Below are 20,540 nucleotides of genomic sequence, written 5' to 3' on the forward strand. Positions count from 1 at the left end.
CCTTACCACAGGGGGGAGTACAGACAATAGTTACATACAGCCGTGACATTAAGTAACATTATTAATAGCCTTATGGCTCCTACAAGAGGTGTCTGTGAGAGTAGAGGCAGATAGGTTGCCAGCATTTGACGTACACAGTGAGCATGTTTAAAACACTATCTACACTGACTCCATGTAGTTCTGTTATTAAATATGTATTTCAGTAATCTCAGCCACTCTCAATAAAATGATTTACCTGAACCTCAAAACACATAAGCTACAGTATCAATTGATAATTATTATTATTTATTTACAGGTTGTTCTCAAAGACTATTAACCTGTTGAGCTGTTGGCCTGTCATTGCTCATGTGTGGCAGGGCTTGCACTATGCAATCATGTTGCAGCTTTGCTCTACCAGATCTCACATTACAGCCAGGAGGGATTAACGGCTGTCCCCCCTACTCACAGCTGCACAGGGTCTGAGCTGCAGTGGCACAAACCTAGAACCCAGGTGATGCTTTCAACACTACCACAATTAACATATTATGTTACATTATGTGTCTCACTTCTTCCTGGTTATGTAAATCGCATCAACTTTCAAGGCTCCATGCAGCATCCTTCCTTATGAAAATGTGATCATATGAGCTAATACATTTTTACACAAAGTAAATAAGTTATTTTTCAAAATTTCTTGACAGGGCTTTAAGCCTGGTCCTACAAATGAGATTGTGGTGTTGTCAGCTAGGCCCAAGGAGAGAAGATTGGCTGAAGTGATCAGGTAATCCATAGAAATGGGCAGTATGTCTGCTACATGAATTAAAATATGTACTTGAAATGTAAAATTGTACTTTGTATTTTTAGACTAGTCTTTATTAGACTTAAGATGAACCTCTAATTGAACTGAATGTCCATACACACACACACAACATCCCTGTAGCGTAGAGCTACACAACACTGAAGTAGAATTTGACATGAAAAGCATTACGTAATGATGATAACAAACCATACCTAAATACTTGTCTAACTGTTCTGTTGTGTATATTTTCAGGAGTAACTTGTACAAAGGGGCCTGTGACTGGACCTGTGAATTCCAGACATGTCAGTTCTGCGTGTGAATGAGATTTACCGAGGAATGCCAAGGGAAACGGCTCCACCCACAACAACAATGGGAATAGCATTTATTGAATTGTTTATTCAAAGAATATTCAGAGATGGGAGAGTCATAAAAACAACCAAACAAAAGGTTGATTACTTTTACCTACCTATACTTTTGGATTGAAAATTTCCATGGTTAACTTTCAAACCGTTTTTTTACAAAGTTCAAATAGTTTGGCTTTCACTACATTTCTGAGCAGTTTTCATGTTTTCACTATTGTCATCTGCCACTAAAATATTCTAATACAATATAATTCTAGTATACAAATTATGTTATGTAGTTGAACATGTCATCATTTATTTATTAAAATTACATATTTTCTAATAAATGTTATTTATGTGAGAGTTTGAGGTTATAACGTATTAGTACCTAAAATTAGTATTGTTTAAATGCTGTTTGTAATGGTCACAATAAAATACACAATGCTTTGGGGAGCCAATTAAAAAAGGCAGTTACAAAGAAATGTAGGTTTATTCACTGGAAGCATGAAACTGAAAATGAGGGGAAAATACAGATCCCTTTATGAAGTTGTAGAGATGTAAATCCATTCTTTATCATTATCAAAAAGCAGTAATTTTTATTTTATTAAACAATAAATACAATTTATTTTATTTTATTATTAAACAATAAAATAGTTTAAATACTAAACAGAACTGTGCACTGGTCTTGATGCATCTATTTAAACAAAGCTTTTACAAGTGGGCCACTCTGGTAATTTAACAGAAGGCATGCAACTACATAGTGCTGGTTAATGTTACCAAACATATTTAGGGGTGTTCCTTTAAACCGTGAATAAGGCGCTCAACATGCACTCTCAGATGTGCAATAGCCTGGGTCTCCCTGACCTCGTGTGCTGGCATCTGAGGTCTCCCAGAAAGAAATGCAGGCCTGTACACTTTACAGGGCACACAGTCTTCCACAAGAAAGCATCTGTCCACCATTATTGCCATATCCTGCCTAAGTAATGTAAGTATTTCTGACTCTGCAAAGATCTTCTTATCACTTATGGTGCTGAGCTGTCGTCCACTCACAGAGCTGCAATTTAAACGTCTTTTTCATTTCATTCACTTATTTTTATAATCTATTTAAACAAGTGAATAACTGTTTCACAAATATATTCATAAATATATATATATAAAAAAAAAAGATTGATATCGCCTTACAGGCTATTTACACTGTCTAGCAGAAAATTGAATATGCCGCTATAGCAAATGACGTTTCACCGAAAGTTTTTGAGCTGGCTTATATTATTCCGGAAGTTGTAATTAACGATCCATGCATATAGCCATTGAAATAAATCAACCCAGAAGTCTTTACAATTTTCTGGTTTAGAGGTATGTGATTTGTTACTCGGTTGCTAGGGTAAACCCATCTGGTTGCTAGGCAGTTACCATAGTGATATTTATCAAGTCTCCTTGCCATCCTGATTGAAATAAATCAACCCAGAAGTCTCTACTATTTCCTGGTGCAGAGATATTTGATTTGTTACTCGGTTGCTAGGGAAAGCCCATTTGGTTGCTAAGCAGTTACCATAGTGATACTTATCAAGTCTCCTTGCCATCCTGATTGAAATGAGTCAACCCAGAAGTCTCTACAATGTTCTGTTGCAGAGATATGTGATTTCTTGCTTGGTTGCTAGGGTAACCTCATCTGGTTGCTAGGCAGTTACCTTAGTGATACTTATCAAGTCTCCTTGCCATCCTGATTGAAATAAATCAACCCATAAGTCTCTACGATTTTCTGGTGCAGATATATTTGATTTGTTACTTGGTTGCTAGGGTAACCCCATCTGGTTGCTAGGCAGTTAACAAGGTGACAGCCAACAAGGCTCCTTGCTATCCCGAGTGAAATAAGTCAACCCGGAAGTCTCTAGAACATTCTAATTCTGAGAAACCAATCTTATTGAATTTGAATTGAAGTCAATGGTGCTTGGTTGCTAGGGTGCTTTAAATGGTTGCTAGGGCGTGGCTAAGTAGTTCCCATGATGATACTTGAAGACTGATCGCTCACCCTTAAAACAAGCCAACTCTCATTTCTGTAGGACATTCTGATCTGAAGATATTACTCTCTAATTAAAAGCAATAGTGCTGGGTGATGTGATTTAAAAGTGTCAAATAATAGGATGGTTACTGAGATACAAGTAGTATTCAGATGGCCATGTGATTCTAACATGGCAGCCCCCATGAGCGGACCATCTCCATGTAGAATAAAACTGCTTTTGTAAGGTTACTGATATGACTGGAGTCTTCATTTTATTGATGACTTGAGTCTTCATTTTAGTGTGAGAGGTCATGATTTCCTACATACACTGCAAAATTACAACTTCTTTATTAGAAAAAATTACCAAGTGCACCTTTTATTAACATTAAATTATGCATTAGCTATTATGAACTTAAAATAAACAATATATGTTTACAGCATTTATTAATCTTTGTCAATGTTAGTTACTAAAGAAATGCAATAGTTCATTGTTAGTTCATAGTGCATTAACTAATGTTCATATACAACTTTTTGTTTTGAAAAATGTATTAATATATTTAAGTGTTTCTCTTCACTCTACAGAAGGTAGCACAAAACGTTTTTGCAGTTTATGCCTTTCTTGCGTTATTATAAGGGTGCGCCATGATGTAACGAGACAAAATGATCACTTCAACATTGTGTGCTTGTGATAAAGACATCTTTGTTTTTAAACAGGAGCGATGGTTTATTGCATCGTTCGCTTACAGAGACACGGTACAACACAATTCTATAAAAACGGTGCTGTGACATCATGATTGACAGCTGTGATTGACAGGTTCTCTGAGCGAAGTAGTCACTGAAGAACCAACAGACTTTTTTTCGGGAGCTTTAAATTTGATATCTAAATTTCTATAATTAATTATTTCACACCATCATAAGTAAAAAGTGCAGGGGCGTGTGCTTGCGATTGATTCAGCGAGAGTGAGGGCAGGGCCTTGATTTCGCGGCTTTACTTCCTGCTCACTTCTGCACAGGTCTGGTCCCGAAATCGCAACTGCGCAGACTCAAGTCCCAAGATGTCAGCGCCATATCGGGACACTGGTGGCTTCAGTTCTCACCAATGGAAAAGAGCGAAGGTGCGTCGTCCATCTTTTTTTTACAGTCTATGGTTTATATATGTAACATCTAGTGTTTACTAAAATGTGCTTCCCCGCTGCGTGCGCTCACAAGCTGCTGAACGCTGCACGAGTGAAGGGGAGAGGGAGAGAGAGCGATGCGAAAGAGGGAACTCCCTCCATTTTGAAAGTGAAACAAGCGGTAATTGTTCGAATTGAGCTCAATCCCCTCAATTCCGCACTATTGAGCTTATTTTCATTATTGAGGTTTTAATCAGGAAACTTGTCCGGTTGGGCAAGTTCAATTCTCTAACTTGCCCGTTCAAAATTCTACTTTTTCCGAACAAGCGTTAATGTGGAGCCCTGTAGTAGGGACATAGGTTTAGGATATTTAAAACAAACCAAAAAAAAGATTAGTTTTTCCAAGTTTAATGCTGAATCATCTCATATTTTCTTTTTATGACACTATCAAGGGGTGGTCACATTCGGCAGGGACGTAGTGCTGGGTATATGCAGGTATGCAGGGTATACGCAGGTATACAGCATACACCCACTTCTTTATAAGTCTGCATTGCGTATACCCACTTCTAAATCCCCTATGATGCGCATCATTCAGTAGTGTCCTGCATTAGCCAAAAACATGACAGTCCAGCACACGAGTAGCTAATCCAATCGCAGTGTTTCCCATTAATTGACTAGTCTAATTTGCCCCGCCATGGTCTCATAATGAACCGAAATTTTTTTTACACTTCTCATCTAAAATATTTTTGCACTTCTCAGTCTCATAATAACATCAAATAAAAGGCTGTGTTTTGCGCTCTCTCTCGCGCACCAGTCAGCTCCTTACCGGCTGCTGTAAACTCACACACTCGCAGATTTATGCACTGGAGTATTCCGTCCGTTATTTGGTTGAGGACGACAACAAATCTTTGAGGTAAGTAATGTTTACTCAGCCCTCTACATTGCGAATAAATCACTCACATATGCGAGTAAATTACTCACTGTGCGACCAAAAAACTTTTGTTATTAGCCACTGGCATAATAAAATTATGCCGCACTTTCAATAATGAAATTAACATTTCACTCGCCAGTGGTAGAGTTGTGTAGTTTCGAACACCAAGTCCCTTTTACTAAATACAAACAGTTGAAGCTGGATTCAGCATCGTCTTTCCCTGCATGCTGTCTGATGAGTGCAGGAAAAAGCACTGGTGTCATTCAGTTGTGAAGATGACTCACTTCTAAAGCGTTCTGATATGCACGCCGTCTTCAGAGACTTTCGCCAAACTCTTGTGAAAAATAAACAAGGTATAAACGTATTAATTTTGTGAACACAAAGGACTCCAGTTTCAATTAACGGCCATGTAATGCAAATGGGGTTTATTCACACAGTGCAGCAGTGAGACAGAGGAGATGTCCTGCTCTATTTCTGTGGAGATGATCGAATGCAAGAAACTCAATCTCAAAGACTTCCTTCATGAGAAATAAGGGCTGGTGAGTTAATCAGAGAGCCTTAAAATAATGTGTGAAAGTGAAGAATTTAAGGCAGAAATATTGAACTATTGCACAATACAATACAATACAATAAAATGTAATGTAATAGCTATACAGGTTGGCTGGGTCATAGTGAGTTTGTATGATAATTAATCATCATATTCGTGAAATACCTAAAACAGGAAATAAATCATCATATTCACAATTATTTGTTTGACAATTAATTGTCAGCCCCTAATTTTCATTATTAAGTTCCCACCTTGTGAATTGTTTTGTTAATAATATGTATGAAATTTCAAACAGTGACAACAGCTTGTCTTATTAGTAAAATGCAATTTCATGACATCATAAAAATTTATAGAATGTGAAATTGTTACATTTTTGGACGGTAACGTTAAAAGACAAAAAGCTGAGAATGACATCCCTAGTTTGTACCCTGCTTTTCAGAATGGTTAGAGCATGAAATTGTTAAAGCTACAGTAGGTATACATTATACACTGAAAAAATTGTTTTCTATATAAACATGGTGTATTGTTAAATGAGGCCCTGTGAGAGATTATTTAGCACCACAGACTCTAGCTCGGAGTGAAATATGTGGGTCGGGTATTTGAACAAAATTTATAATTATATAATTGTCTCTTCCTATAGTCTTTGGGCCAGTATTGATTGCAAAATCTGCACCTCTTCTGTGGCTAATATTAATTTCATAATGATCCTTACTCCGTGAAGTCAAGTAGCAGAAGTTAAGTGACAGTATGCAAATACTATTAGCCCATTTTGGGGTGAACTAAATATGCAAGACTAGTCTTGCATGTCACTGTATATAACACAGGGCATTCATCCTTTGCTGGGCTGCTTTCTAAAAAAAAAATGGGTGGCATAAATTAAGAGTATACCCACTTCTCCAGGCACCACTACACCACTGACATTCGGCTGCATTTGAATGGAGCGCAAAGTGTAGTGTGACTGCCCCTTTACTTAGGATTTGGTAAAAGGTTTAAGTTAGGGAGGTAGGATTTTTTTCATTTAAAACTCTATAAAGCATAAACTTTAAAAACAATCTTTTTGGGAGTACATTTAGTTCACTTTTATCCTTGCCATTTCACCTCGAAACTGCAGCGTTACTTGAAGTTAACCACGTTATTACATTTTGCAAAGATTTTGCCAAATTCACAATATTTTAATGAGATCAGGCTGCAAATTATCTAGAATGACACTGTATAATGTGGAATTAAGATTTATTTTCACAAAAATGACAGGAATAGCCAGACCTGTTAATTACAAGAGGGTGTTCACACACTTTTGGCCATATAGTGTATTTCTAATGTCTAGTAAGGGTCATGTCATTCTCATCATTACCTGTTGTTTAAGTTGTTCTAACAGTTTGTCTGTCTCGTTGAGTTGGTTCAGTGGGTGTGAAGTGAAACTGTTGCTGTCCACAGTAAAATTTCCTCTGAAGAAGCGCTCCACCACATATGATGATTTGTCATATTTTTCATCCTCATCGTCATGACCAACTTTGACAAAACACAGAGGAACACATAAGGAAAATAGCAAACAATCAGATTTTTTATTAAAAACAATTACTTCAAATATTAGTTTCAGGTATGCAATCTGTGACCACTTTACACTGGTTCATTAAAGGTTTTAGTTCAGTCAAAAATGTTATTCACCAGTTTTATTTTTGATTTAAGAAATACAAAAAAAATGTGTTCAGTTTGTTTTCATTTTCAAACAACTTCCATCTACTTGTAACAGCAGATTTCAAGCTTTGTCATACCAGGTGACATTTTCCCTTTTTTTAAGATGCAGTTTTATAAATGTTTATATCATGCAGAGGCAGCACTCAGTGGGTCAGACTGCTCACTCAAAACGCGGAGCATCAGAACGCTGCGCTCTCATCTCTCCCTCTTTCTGAGTCCCTCTTTTCCTTCCCCTTCCACCATGCTCCTTATGTGGCTCCCAGGGGACCACACAAGGGAGACGTGTGAGGGCAGAATGAGCTGCATGCGTTTGAGGAGATTTTGCCTGTGCAAGTCTCGCTTGCCTCCTCGCCTCATCCATGAGCAATTTAGCCTTTGGAATACACCCGGATGAACTGCGTCCCACCATTAGGGCAATGCTAAACCATGCTGAGGTGCATGATTATGTGTTGATTCCCCCATTGAAGAGGTGGTTGGGCCCATCTGTGCCCCTCCTCGACCTGGGCATGCAAATACAGGCCCGCTCATCCATCCAAACCCTGTAGGACGATATCAAGGCTCTTGGGCAAGGCCTATAGAGCAGCGGGTCAGGCTGGCATGGCTTTGCACACCACAGCAGTGCAGCAAGCCTACCAGACTGATCTGCTCAGGGAAATGGAACCATGCGGGCTGGATCTCAGGTCCTTCACAGAGTTGCAAAGGCGCAATTGACATGGCTCTACAGGGTACCAAGCTCAAGCCATCGCCATATTGATGGGCAGCCTGGTGTCCGCAGAGCACCATCTCTGGCTTAATTTGTCAGAGATGTGTGAGAGGGACAAAGCCGTGCTGTTAGTCACCCCGGTGTCTTAACAGGGTGTGTTTGGTGACACCATAAGTGCCTTAACCAAAAGGTTTCCGGTGGTGCAGAAGCAGTTGGAGGTCTACAAGCACCCCTTGCCGAGGCGAGGGGGCTCTGCAGCACCTCCGACTTGCTCACGCTCTTCCTCTGGACAATACCCTCACAAACTCAGCGTGCCCACTAAACCAAAACACGAGGAAAACAAAGATGAAGCTTCCGGTGAGCTACCAATGCCCCTGGCCCAAGCTTCTCAACAGTACACATTCGGTGAAGCCATAAGTGCCTTAAAGAATGTTATTCTCTCATCATTAACTCACCCACCGCCATCCCAGATGTGCATGATTTTGTTTCTTCTGCAGAACACAAACTAAGATTTATAGCTAAAATAAAAATAATCTTGAAAAATATGTAGTTTTTATTTTTGTTGCGGTACGTTTTTAAACCTTTAAACCTACCATTACCGTAGCATGAAGACGACACAAGACGGCGATAATAGACCTCACTCAGAGGTGCAAAAACCATATATGCATGGTATGCAATGCATAGGAGCGCCATGTAAAGTGGGGCGCCACTGGCTCAATTAAGGTGGTGCAATCGGCCTCCTCGACCCTTCAAACATAATTATGGACCCCTGCGCTTATAATGGATGACTCTTCCCGCCCCTCGCTTGACAGATAGATACATGGGGCACACAATTTAATTTTGCATACCTGCTCGGAAAAGTGTAGTTGCGCCTCTGACATCACTGCATTAGCAACAGAGCGGGAACACAACCTGGGGCGCCGCCATGACTGGCTAGGGGTGCTGCGGAATCTCCGCTCAGTTCAATATTTGAATTCAAATCAAATCAAATCACTTTATTGTCACACTACTGTGTACACAAGTGCAACAGTAGGTGAAAGTCTTGTGTGCAGTTCCGAATAACATAGCAGTACCAATTACAATAAACAACAAATTTACACAGCACAATTTACATAACAAATGTACACATACTTATACAACACAATATACAATGTACAGTAAACAATACATACAATATAGAATACATATACAATAAAAATAAAAAATATGGGTAAGGGTATATAAAAATATATATACAGTCAGTCGTTGAATTGGGGAGAATATATTTGACAGTCCAGTGTGTGGTACAAGATGATGATTAATAAAGTGCAGTGCTGATTGTTGATCATGAGAGATCAAGTGTTCAAAAGTCTGATTGCTTGAGGGAAGAAATTGTCCTGTAGTCGGCTGGTGTGGGTCCTGATGCTGCGATACCGCCTGCCTGATGGTAGCAGTGAGAGCAGCCCACTGCTCGGGTGGCTGGAGGCTCTGATGATCCTCCGATCTTTTTTCACACACCGCCTGTTATAGATATCCTGGAGGGAGGGAATCTCACCTCCGATGATGTTTCTGGCAGTTCGCACCACCCTTTGCAGGTCTTTGCGGTTGTGGGCGGTGCTATTGCCGTACCAGGCGGTGATGCAGCCAGTCAGGATGCTCTCTACAGTGCTGGTGTAGAACAGTGTGAGGATGTGCTGGTTCATTCCAAACTTCCTCAGCCGTCTCAGGAAGAAGAGGCGCTGGTGAGCCTTCTTCACAACGGCCTCAGTGTGGACGGACCATGTGAGTTCCTCAGTAATGTGGACACCAAGGAACTTGAAACTGCTGACTCCCTCCACTGGTGCTCCATTAATGGTGATGGGGCTGTGTTCTCTGTCTTTCTTCCTGAAGTCCACTACAAGCTCCTTGGTTTTACTGACGTTGAGGAAGAGGTTGTGCTCCTGACACCAGCGTGTCAGAGTGTGCACCTCCTCTCTATAGGCTGTTTCATCATTGTCAGTGATCAGACCTACCACCGTCGTATCGTCAGCAAACTTAATGATGGCATTGGAGCCATGTGTTGCAACAAAGTCATGTGTGTATAGTGAATACAGGAGTGGGCTGAGAACACAGCCCTGCGGGGCTCCAGTGTTGAGGGTCAGTGATGAGGAGATGTTGCTGCCCATTCTAACCACCTGACGTCTGCCTGACAGGAAGTCCAGGATCCAGCTGCACAGCGAGCTGTTTAAGCCCAGATTCCGGAGTTTCTCATCAAGCTTGGAGGGCACTATGGTGTTGAATGCTGAGCTGTAGTCTACAAACAGCATTCTCACATATGTGTTCCTTTTTTCCAGGTGGGAGAGAGCAGTGTGCAGTGTAGATGCAATGGCATCATCAGTGGAGCGGTTGTTGCGGTAGGCAAACTGCAATGGGTCCAAAGAGGGGGGCAGAGCAAAGCAGATGTAATCTCTGATTAACCTCTCAAAGCATTTGCTGATGATGGGGGCAGAGCAACATGACGCCAGTCATTTAAGCAAGTGATTTTGGCTTGCTTCGGTACAGGCACAATGGTTGAAGTTTTAAAGCATGTGGGGACTACAGACAGGGAGAGGGACAGGTTGAAAATGTCCGCAAAAATACCTGCCAGTTGGTTAGCGCACGTTCTGATCACGCGGCCCGGAATGCCGTCTGGACCCGCGGCTTTACGGATGTTCACCCGTCTGAAGGATCGGGTTAAATCCGCAACAGAGACGGAGAGTGAATCAACCTCTGTAGCATCAGCCGCGAGTGCTCTCTCCACGAGGGCGGTGTTGTTGTCCTCAAAACGAGCATAAAATGAATTAAGCTCATCCGGGAGAGAGGCAGCGGTGTTCATGGTGGAGTTTTTATTCCGTTTATAGTCCGTAATGATGTTAATTCCCTGCCACATGCTTCTAGATTCTGTGGTGTTGAACTGTCCTTCAAGGACAACCAATGTTAAAAGTACCAGCAGTACCGAGTACTGACTCAATTCTGTACCTACGCACCGATTGAGAACAGCCGACTGCTTTCACTTTCAAACGCTCGCATGCGTATTTTTACACGTGACCGCTCGTGTCTCGCTGTGAATGCTGCTGCGCGCATGAACAATCAAATGCACTTCTTGGTTAAAATGCCCCTCTTGAAGATACCAAAACTGCCGTCAAAAATATACATCAAAATATCCGATCTGTGCAATGTGTGGTAGCTCAGTAGTTAAGGCTCTGGGTTACGGAGCGAAAGGTCGGGGGTTCAAGCCTCAGCACCGCCAAGATACCATTGTTGGGCCCTTGAGCAAGGCCCTTGACCCTATCTGCTCCAGGGGCGCTGTTACATGGCTGACCCTGCGCTCTGTCCCCAGCTTAGTTGGGATATGTGAAAACAACTGCATTTCACTGGCTCTGTACATGTACTCTGCACAATGACAATTAAGTTGAATCTTAATCTTAAAAACAAAGTCCATTCACTTTTCTGCGCATTTGAAAGACAGCATGATACACAAGTGAGAAAACTCCTCGATAGTGACGAAGAGTTAAAATTTTCCTCAGAAGAAGAGCGGGACTGTGATGAACATTTGTATTTTGAAGAGAGACTTGATCCAGACGAGGATACAATTTCGGACAAGTCATTCATTTAGTTTTAATTAGTTGACATGCTATTTTATATAAACATGTACATATTTTACTAGTGGGACTGTTTCCAGACTTGCTTGCCAGGAGTCAGAGTATTGCAATTTGAAATATGTCCTAATAAGCAAGTTTTAGTTACACTTAAATACTGTTTCGGCTAAAGCAGGTATTTAAATTGTATGCTGTATGGTATAAATATGATATGTAATATGATATAAAAATAATATGAATGTTTAGATTATATTTTAACTAGTGTTTATGCTCCTTCATTATCATCAACAAAGCTTGTGCTTGCAAATGTGTTCTGGTTAAATGTAAATAACCATAAGTATATTTTGTTACAGAAAAAGCGATTGTCATTTATTTTGAACTTTTTGTATTGAAATGGTTGACTTCCGGTCTTAAGCTGAGCGCTTTTGTTTTCTTTTGGAAGCGCGCGCGCTCTGGATTGCGCAGTTTTATAGCATATAGCTTGTTATCCCAAATACGGCAATAACGTCGACACAGAGCCGTGGTTAAACGTCAAATTCATACTTGCAGCCCCTCTGAAGAGGCAAAAGGTATGTTAAATCAATTGAGATATGAGCATTTTGATCAGCTGATCAGTTACATGTTTTGTATACATTTCAGCTCTTACGTTGGTAATATGGTGAACGGATTAAGGTTCATAAAGGATTAAACAGCATAAAACCATCAGTAAAAGTCACATCCTTGTTCGGGGGGCATGCTACATTAAATGAGCAAAATGCACTCAGCATATTATAAGGATTTCTAAAGTATCATGTGACGCTGAAGACTGCAGTAATAATGCTGAAAATTCAGATTTGATAACAAATTGCATTATACAATATATTCAGATTGAAAACTGTTCTTTTAAATTGTAAAAATAATTCACAATATCTCTGTTTTTACTGTATTTTGGATCAAATAAATGCAGTCTTGGTGAGCAGAAGAGACTTCCTTTAAACGGTAGTCTAGGTCTAAAATTAAGTAAAGTCTTTATGTAAAGAAAATGTAGTCAGATTACTTCTTTTAACTTAAAACTTGATTTTGATCATCAAATCTCCTCACATTAATTCTCTTTCTGTCACATTCCTCATTGATAGGCCCAGGGGAGGGGGCTTTTGTCTCTTCAGGTGTAAATTACAATCAATATTCATGATAGTTCATGCCTCCTTGCATATGACCTTTCTAACACTAAAAGTGTCTTACAAAAGTTCAATTACTATATTGTTTTGTATGTGTTACGTCTGAATAATGAGGCTGACGAAGAGATGCGGATCCAAACGCAGTTAGAGTTTATTTGATAAAACACTAAATGAACAAAAGAACAACCCACGATGGGGAAAAGAAACATAAACTAGATAAGGTAATCACGGTAGAGGCAAACAGGGAACAAGGGAGAGACGCAAACATCAGGCAAACATCAAACAATGATCGACGAAGACTGAACAAAGACATAAGGGTATAAATACACAGACAGGGAAAAAAGGGACCAATGAAAGAACAGAACTCAAACAAGATAACAATGTGATTAACAGAAACCAAAGGCAAATTAACAAGGGCAGGTGAAAACAATGAACAGAGGAAAACACGAACGCTAACAAAGAGACTATGGAATTACATAAGGGATTAAAGTGAAAACTAAGAAATGCAAAAGTGACAACAAATGGTAAACAAAAGGGCAACAGAGAAACAAGACAGGGTAATCGTTACATAGCCCCCCCTTTAAAGATTGGATTCCAGACGATCCTAAAAAACACACAACAAAAGACAAAAGTCCATAAGAACAACATGAGGGCACCAGGGGCAAACAGACAGTACAAGTGGGCACATAGGTAGACAGGCAGACCAGGGGGAACACTGGGCAGGCAGGAAATCCGGGGCAGACAGGCAGACCAGGGGGGGCACGAGAACAAGGAGGCAGTCCAAGGGGCACAGAGGGCAGGCAGGAAGTCCGGGGGGGGCCACGAGGGGAAATGAGACAGTCCACGGGGGCGCAAAGGGAGATGCGACAGTCCACGGGGGGCACAAAGGGAGATGAGACAGTCCACGGGGCACAAGGGACAACCAGGCAGTCCATGGGGGCACAAAGGGACAGGTTTGGGAGGCCGGGGTGGTATCGACCGGGTGGGGACAGGTTTCAGTGGTCTGGGAGCTGGCCACAGGGCAAGGACAGGTTTGGGGGACCAGGGAGGAGGCCAATGGACAGGGACTGGGTCAGGAGGCCTGGGGAAGGCCTCAGGACGGGAACAGGGTCAGGAGGCCTGGGTGGAGGCCACCAGACAGGGACTGGGTCAGGGGGCCTGGGAAGAGGCCACGGGACTGAGGCTGGCAGAGCCGCAGTGAGGCGGAGCCAAGGAGGACTTCGGAGGCGGAGCCATAGAAGACTTAGGAGGTGGAGCCAAAGGAGGCTTAGGCAGGGCCATGGCAGACTCAGGTGGTAAGGCCTTGGGCAGGTCAGGAGGCGGAACAGTGTTGGGCGGAGCCAAGGGAGGCGATGGTGTAGAAGGCTCAAAAGGCGGAGCCACTGGAGGTGGAGCCGAAGGTGGCGAGGGCGAAGAAAGCTCTGAAGAAGGAGCCAATGGAGGCTTCGGAGGCGGGGCCGGGAGAGGCTCGGGAGGCTCCGGAGGAGGAATTGAAGGAGGTTCAGGAGGCGGAGCCGAAGGAGGCGAGGGCGATGAAGGCTCTGAAGAAGGAGCCAATGGAGGCTTCGGAGGCGGAGCCGGGAGAGGCTCGGGAGGCTCAGGAGGTGGAGCTGAAAGAGGCTCAGGAGGCGGAGCCGAGGTAGGCGGCAACGTGGGAGGCTCTAGGAGCGGAGACCAGGAAGACTCTGGAGTCTCTGGGGGTAGAGATGTAGGAGGCTCTGAGGGTGGAGTCGCCAAAGGCTTGAGTGGCTTGAGAGGCGGTGCCGGAGGAGGCTCGGGAGGCGGAGCCATAGGAGGCTCTGAGGGTGGAGTCGCCAAAGGCTTGAGTGGCTCGAGCGGCGGAGCCGTAGGAGGCTCGGGAGGCGGTGCCATCGAAGGCTTGAGTGGCTCGAGAGGCGAAGCCGGAGGAGTCTCGGGAGGCGGAGCCATAGGAGGCTCGGGAGGCTCTGAGGGCGGAGCCGTCGAAGGCTTGAGTGGCTCGAGAGGCGGAGCCGTAGGAGGCTCAAGAGGCTCTGGGGGCGGAGCCGTCAAAGGCTTGAGTGGCTCGAGAGGCGGAGCCGTAGGAGGCTCAAGAGGCTCTGGGGGCGGAGCCATCAAAGGCTTGAGTGGATCGAGAGGCGGAGCAATCGGAGGCTCTGGAGGTGGAGCCGTAGGAGGCCCCGTAGGCGGAGCTGCAGGAGGCTCGAGAGGCTCTGGGGGCAGAGCCGTAGGAGGCTCAAGAGGCTCTGGGGGCGGAGCCGTAGGAGACTCGGGGGGCGGAGCCCTGGAAGGCTCGAGAGGTTCAGGAGGCAGAGCCCTGGGAGGCTCGAGAGGCTTGCGGGGCGGAGTCCTGGCAGGCTCGAGAGGCTTGAGGGGCGGAGCCCTGGCAGGCTCGAGAGGCGGAGTTCTGGAAAGCTTGGGAGGCTTGAGAGACAGAGTCCTGGAAGACTCGAGAGACTTGAGGGGCGGAGCCCTGGTAGGCTCAAGAGGGTTGAGAGGCGGAGCCCTGGAAGGCTCGAAAGGCTTGAGAGGCGGGGCTCTGGGAAGCTCGGAGGGCGGAGCTCTGGAAAGCTCAGGAGGCTTGAGAGACGGAGCCCTGGAAGACTCGAGAGACTTGAGAGGTGGAGCCCTAGGAGGCTCGAGAGGCTTGAGGGGCGGACCCCTGGTAGGCTCGAGAGGCTTGAGAGGCGGAGCCCTGGAAGGCTCGAGAGGCGGAGCTCTGGAAAGCTCGGGAGGCGGAGCTCTGGAAAGCTCGGGAGGCTGAGCTCTGGAAAGCTCGGGAGGCTTGAGAGACGGAGCCCTGGAAGACTCGAGAGACTTGAGAGGCGGAGCCCTAGGAGGCTCGAGAGGCTTGAGGGGCGGACCCCTGGTAGGCTCGAGAGGCTTGAGAGGCGGAGCCCTGGAAGGCTCGAGAGGCTTGAGAGGCGGAGCTCTGGAAAGCTCGGGAGGAGGAGCTCTGGAAAGCTCGGGAGGCGGAGCTCTGGAAAGCTCGGGAGGCGGAGCTCTGGAAAGCTCGGGAAACTCGGAAGGCGGAGCTCTGGAAAGCTCGGGAAACTCGGAAGGCGGAGCTCTGGAAAGCTCGGGAAACTCGGATGGCTGAGCTCTGGAAAGCTCGGAAAACTCGGATGGCTGAGCTCTGGAAAGCTCGGGAAACTCGGATGGCTGAGCTCTGGAATGCTCGGGAAACTCGGATGGCTGAGCTCTGGAAAGCTCGGGAAACTCGGATGGCTGAGCTCTGGAATGCTCGGGAAACTCGGATGGCTGAGCTCTGGAAAGCTCGGAAAACTCGGATGGCTGAGCTCTGGAAAGCTCGGGAAACTCGGATGGCTGAGCTCTGGAAAGCTCGGGAGGAGGAGCCCTAGAAGGCTCGAGAGGTGCTGGCTCTAGGATGGGCACGACCACTGGCGTTGGCTCTTGGACGGTCATGGCTACTGGCACTGGCTCTTGGACGGTCATGGCTACTGGCACTGGCTCTTGGACGGTCATGGCTACTGGCACTGGCTCAGGGACGGTCGAGGCTACAGGCGCTGGCTCAGGGACGGTCGAGGCTACAGGCGCTGGCTCAGGGACGGTCGAGGCTACAGGCGCTGGCTCATGGACGGTCGAGGCTACAGGCGCTGGCTCAGGGACGGTCGAGGCTAACGGCACTGGCTCATTGACGTTTGAGGCTAACGGCACTGGCTCATTGACGTTTGAGGCTACAGGCACTGGCTCGGGGACGGTCGAGGGCTCAGGCTCGCTCACAGTGACATGCGTGGGCTTTAGCTCGCTCACCGTGACATGCGCGGGCTCTGGCTCGCAGACCGGGGCTGGCGTGGGCCGGGAGGCGGAAGCCCGTCTTCTCTCCCTCCTCCGGGCAGACGCAGTGGGCCGCGCTGGCTCATGGAAGGCGACTGGCGTGGGGACGGGCTCGCTGACAGGTGGGGCTGGTGCGACAGGAAGCGCCAAGGACGATTGGGGAGTCACCACAGTGGGAGGAGAGGTGGAATCCTCCTTGGCGAAGACCACGGTGTAGGGTGAGCCGCAGACCAGTAAGGTCGCCTCCAGGAAGTCGTGGAGAGTCCAACCAAGCGTTGCCGGCGGCAAACGCTCCCTGAGCGAACCGTGTAAAGTGTCCCTGAAGAAGACCACCAGGGCTGAGTCCGAGAAGTCTGTGAACTTCGCCAGCCGAGGAAGTCGCTGATGTGGTCTTCAACAGGGCGGCCCTCTTGTTTGAGGTTGAGCAACCGGCAGTTGGCCCGTGATAACTGCTGGATCCATAGTGGTCGATCGTTCTGTTACGTCTGAATAATGAGGCTGACGAAGAGATGCGGATCCAAACGCAGTTAGAGTTTATTTGATAACAAAACACTAAATGAACAAAAGAACAACCCACGATGGGGAAAAGAAACATAAACTAGATAAGGTAATCACGGTAGAGGCAAACAGGGAACAAGGGAGAGACGCAAACATCAGGCAAACATCAAACAACGATCGACGAAGACTGAACAAAGACACAGGGTATAAATACACAGACAGGGAAAAAAGGGACCAATGAAAGAACAGAACTCAAACAAGATAACAATGTGATTAACAGAAACCAAAGGCAAATTAACAAGGGCAGGTGAAAACAATGAACAGAGGAAAACACGAACGCTAACAAAGAGACTATGGAATTACATAAGGGACTAAAGTGAAAACTAAGAAATGCAAAAGTGACAACAAATGGTAAACAAAAGGGCAACAGAGAAACAAGACAGGGTAATCGTTACAGTATGAATGAGTGATCAGGATGGTTTTCACATAATTTTGTAGCAAAAATTCTAGGCTACAAGATCCAGTTCTCAAAAGGCTTGTGGACAAATGTTTAGAATGTGTTATGTGGCCTTATTTCAATGACTTCAAAAAACACGCATAAACGTTATTTTCTCAAAAATACAAACATGCACACATATTGCTCACATATTATTTTAGCCCAGTTTGTGTTTAATACAGAGATATCAGACTTTAGCCATTAATATGTTTTTAAGCAACTGACAAAAGCTCAAATGTCAAGGCATGTCTAAACTTCTCCTGGGCCCAAAACACCCTCAGACCCCAGAGGGTTAAGTATCCAAATATTTTAAAGGTACTGTAATATGTAATGTGGTCATTATGCTCTGTAAACAGAGCATGTATGATCATGATATGACAATAAAAAACAAATTGCCCTGGTACCTAGGGATGTGTGAGACTAGTCGACTAAAGGTTCTGATGCGTCTAGTACACTGTAATTACTTGTCGGTCAATAAAAACTCTTCAGTATTTTTTTACAGATTTACCTTTGGCTTTATATATTTACAAAGACTTTCATGTTAATATTACACATTTTAAATAAAATGTATAATACAAATATTATTAAAAAAGAGGATATCTGGAGAAGGAGTATACAAAGTTTAATTTCACCACAGAGAGGAAAATTTCGTCTCGCGAGATCAGCAAACAACGTTATAATATTTTTCATTTTTTATTTAGTTTTTATTTCTATTTCTATTTCATTTTCAGTTTTTCACTCCAATTTGGTTTCATTTTCATTTTATTTGTTGGTTTTAGTTTAGTTTTAGTTTTGTTGGTTAGTTATTTGTTGGTTTTAGTTTAGTTTTTCAGTACATTTAATTTTTATTTTAGTTTTAGTATTTATATTAAGGGATATTGGAGAATTGGGAAAACAGGTATTTGTGTAATGTGGGTAGCTGGACTCCCCAATGTCCAATTTCTAAATAATATTATTGCGGGTTGCTTCCAAGTAGGATTTTTGCTTAGGGCCCCCATATGCTTGGAAACGGCCCTGCTAATAGTACAGCTCTACAATCAACTCGATTCTCCAGGACATAAATGTAAACTGTGCTGGGTAAGGGAGGAGGCTATTGTTATTGAGTTAATTTCCACATAACTTGATACTAAATTAGTTAATTTACACATTACATGATATTAAAGCTTTTTTAACAAACACCTGCAGAAACAGGTATAAAAACATTATAATATCTTTTGATAATTGTACACCTGTAGCACAAATGCTAGCGCTGCAGCTAGCAGGATTGCTAGGAGACATCTCTAATGAGAGTCAAACCTCTCTATTGATTTGGTTCATAGTCTTAATAATGATAGTATTTGACTAACTGGGGCACAGGTCAGGAAGCAGGAAACAGACAAACTGGTTAATCCGAATGTCTGCTAGCTGCCTTGAGATATCACAAAGGCCACATAAACTACAACACATAGAGACTGTATCACCTAGATATCTCAAAGAGACTGTGTCTGTTCCCCGATCTACCAAACACAATACCCTCACTAAATCGTTTAGAAAAAATTTGATTAAGGTCAAACTTGAACAAAACAAACAAATAAAAAATACACATCATATAAAAATAGGGCTACTAAATATTAGATCTCTTTCTACCAAAGCACTAATTGTTAATGAAATGATTACAGATCATAAATTGCTCTCTTTGACTGAAACCTGCCTTAAACCGAATGAATATATTAGTTTAAATGAATCTACTCCCCCAGGTTATTGTTATAAACATGAGCCTCGTCTGAAGGGTCGAGGAGGTGGTGTTGCTACAATTTACAGTGAAGATTTTGGTGTTACTCAGAGGACAGGATATAAATGTAAGTCTTTTGAACTAATAATGCTTAATGTGACACCGTCAGATATAAATAAAAAATCTCTGTCGTCTTTTGTCCTTGCTACAATGTATAGATCACCCGGGTGAAAATAATACATTGGGATTAGCATTTATCAATATTCTCAACTCTCTTGGAGTCAGACAAAATGTAACAGGACCAACTCATCGCCATAATCATACGCTAGATTTAATTCTGTCATATGGAGTTGATGTTGATAATATAGAAATTCTGCAGCAGAGCGATGACATCTCGGATAATTACCTAATCTCTTGTATGCTGCTATCAGCTAATGTTACTTAATCTACACCATGCTATCGTTCAGGTAGAGCTATTCTTTCGACCACTACAGATAGCTTCACTAATAATCTTCCAGATCTATCTCATACACTCAATAAACCCCAAAGCCCAGAAGAACTTGATGAAATAACAAAAAATATAAATGTAGTCTTCTCTAGCACTCTTGATATTGTCACCCCACTTTGATTATAGAAAGAAATAAGCCCTGCACCATGCTGCAATGATCACACTCGTGCTCTCTCTCTCGCAGCTCGGAAAATGGAGCGCATGTGGAAAAATACAAAATTAGAAGTATTTCGTGGTGCATGGAATCTCTTTAGATACAGACAGGCACTAAAAGCTGGCAGGTCAGCATGTTTAAAAAAACTCATAGAAAATAACCACAACAATCCTAGATGTTTATTCAGTACTGTGGCTAAATTGGTTAGGAATAAAGCCTCAACAGAACCAGATATAACGTCGCAGCACAAGAGTAATGACTTCATGAATTTCTTTACAGATAAAATTTTATTATGCAATCTTCTGTCATAGCACCTCAGAAAACAGTGTCTAATAATTTTCCTCACGTGCAACTTCAATCCTTCTCTGTCATAGGTCATGAAGAGCTAACAAAACATCAAAAGCCACAAGTTTGTTAGATCCTATACCAACTAAGCTCTTAAAAGAGGTATCTCCTGTAATTTCAGAACCTCTTCTTAATATTATTAACTCCTCGCTATGCTTAGGACATGTCCCAAGAAACGTTTAAATGGCAGTT

At 43.5% G+C, this 20,540-nt stretch overlaps 1 protein-coding gene across 1 annotated transcript in view; it reads right to left on the reverse strand.

The window, feature by feature from the left end:
- LOC127631560 (TPA-induced transmembrane protein) overlaps nt 1-20,540 on the reverse strand; it is an 86,423-nt gene that overhangs the window by 20,508 nt on the left and 45,375 nt on the right. Inside the window, exon 5 of the mRNA XM_052109725.1 lies at nt 7,060-7,217. Within this exon, the coding sequence (XP_051965685.1) occupies nt 7,060-7,217 (158 nt within the window). The remainder of the gene's footprint in view (nt 1-7,059; nt 7,218-20,540) is intronic.

Source organism: Xyrauchen texanus, chromosome 38, assembly GCF_025860055.1.
Source record: "Xyrauchen texanus isolate HMW12.3.18 chromosome 38, RBS_HiC_50CHRs, whole genome shotgun sequence".
In the NCBI taxonomy this organism is placed as follows: domain Eukaryota; kingdom Metazoa; phylum Chordata; class Actinopteri; order Cypriniformes; family Catostomidae; genus Xyrauchen; species Xyrauchen texanus.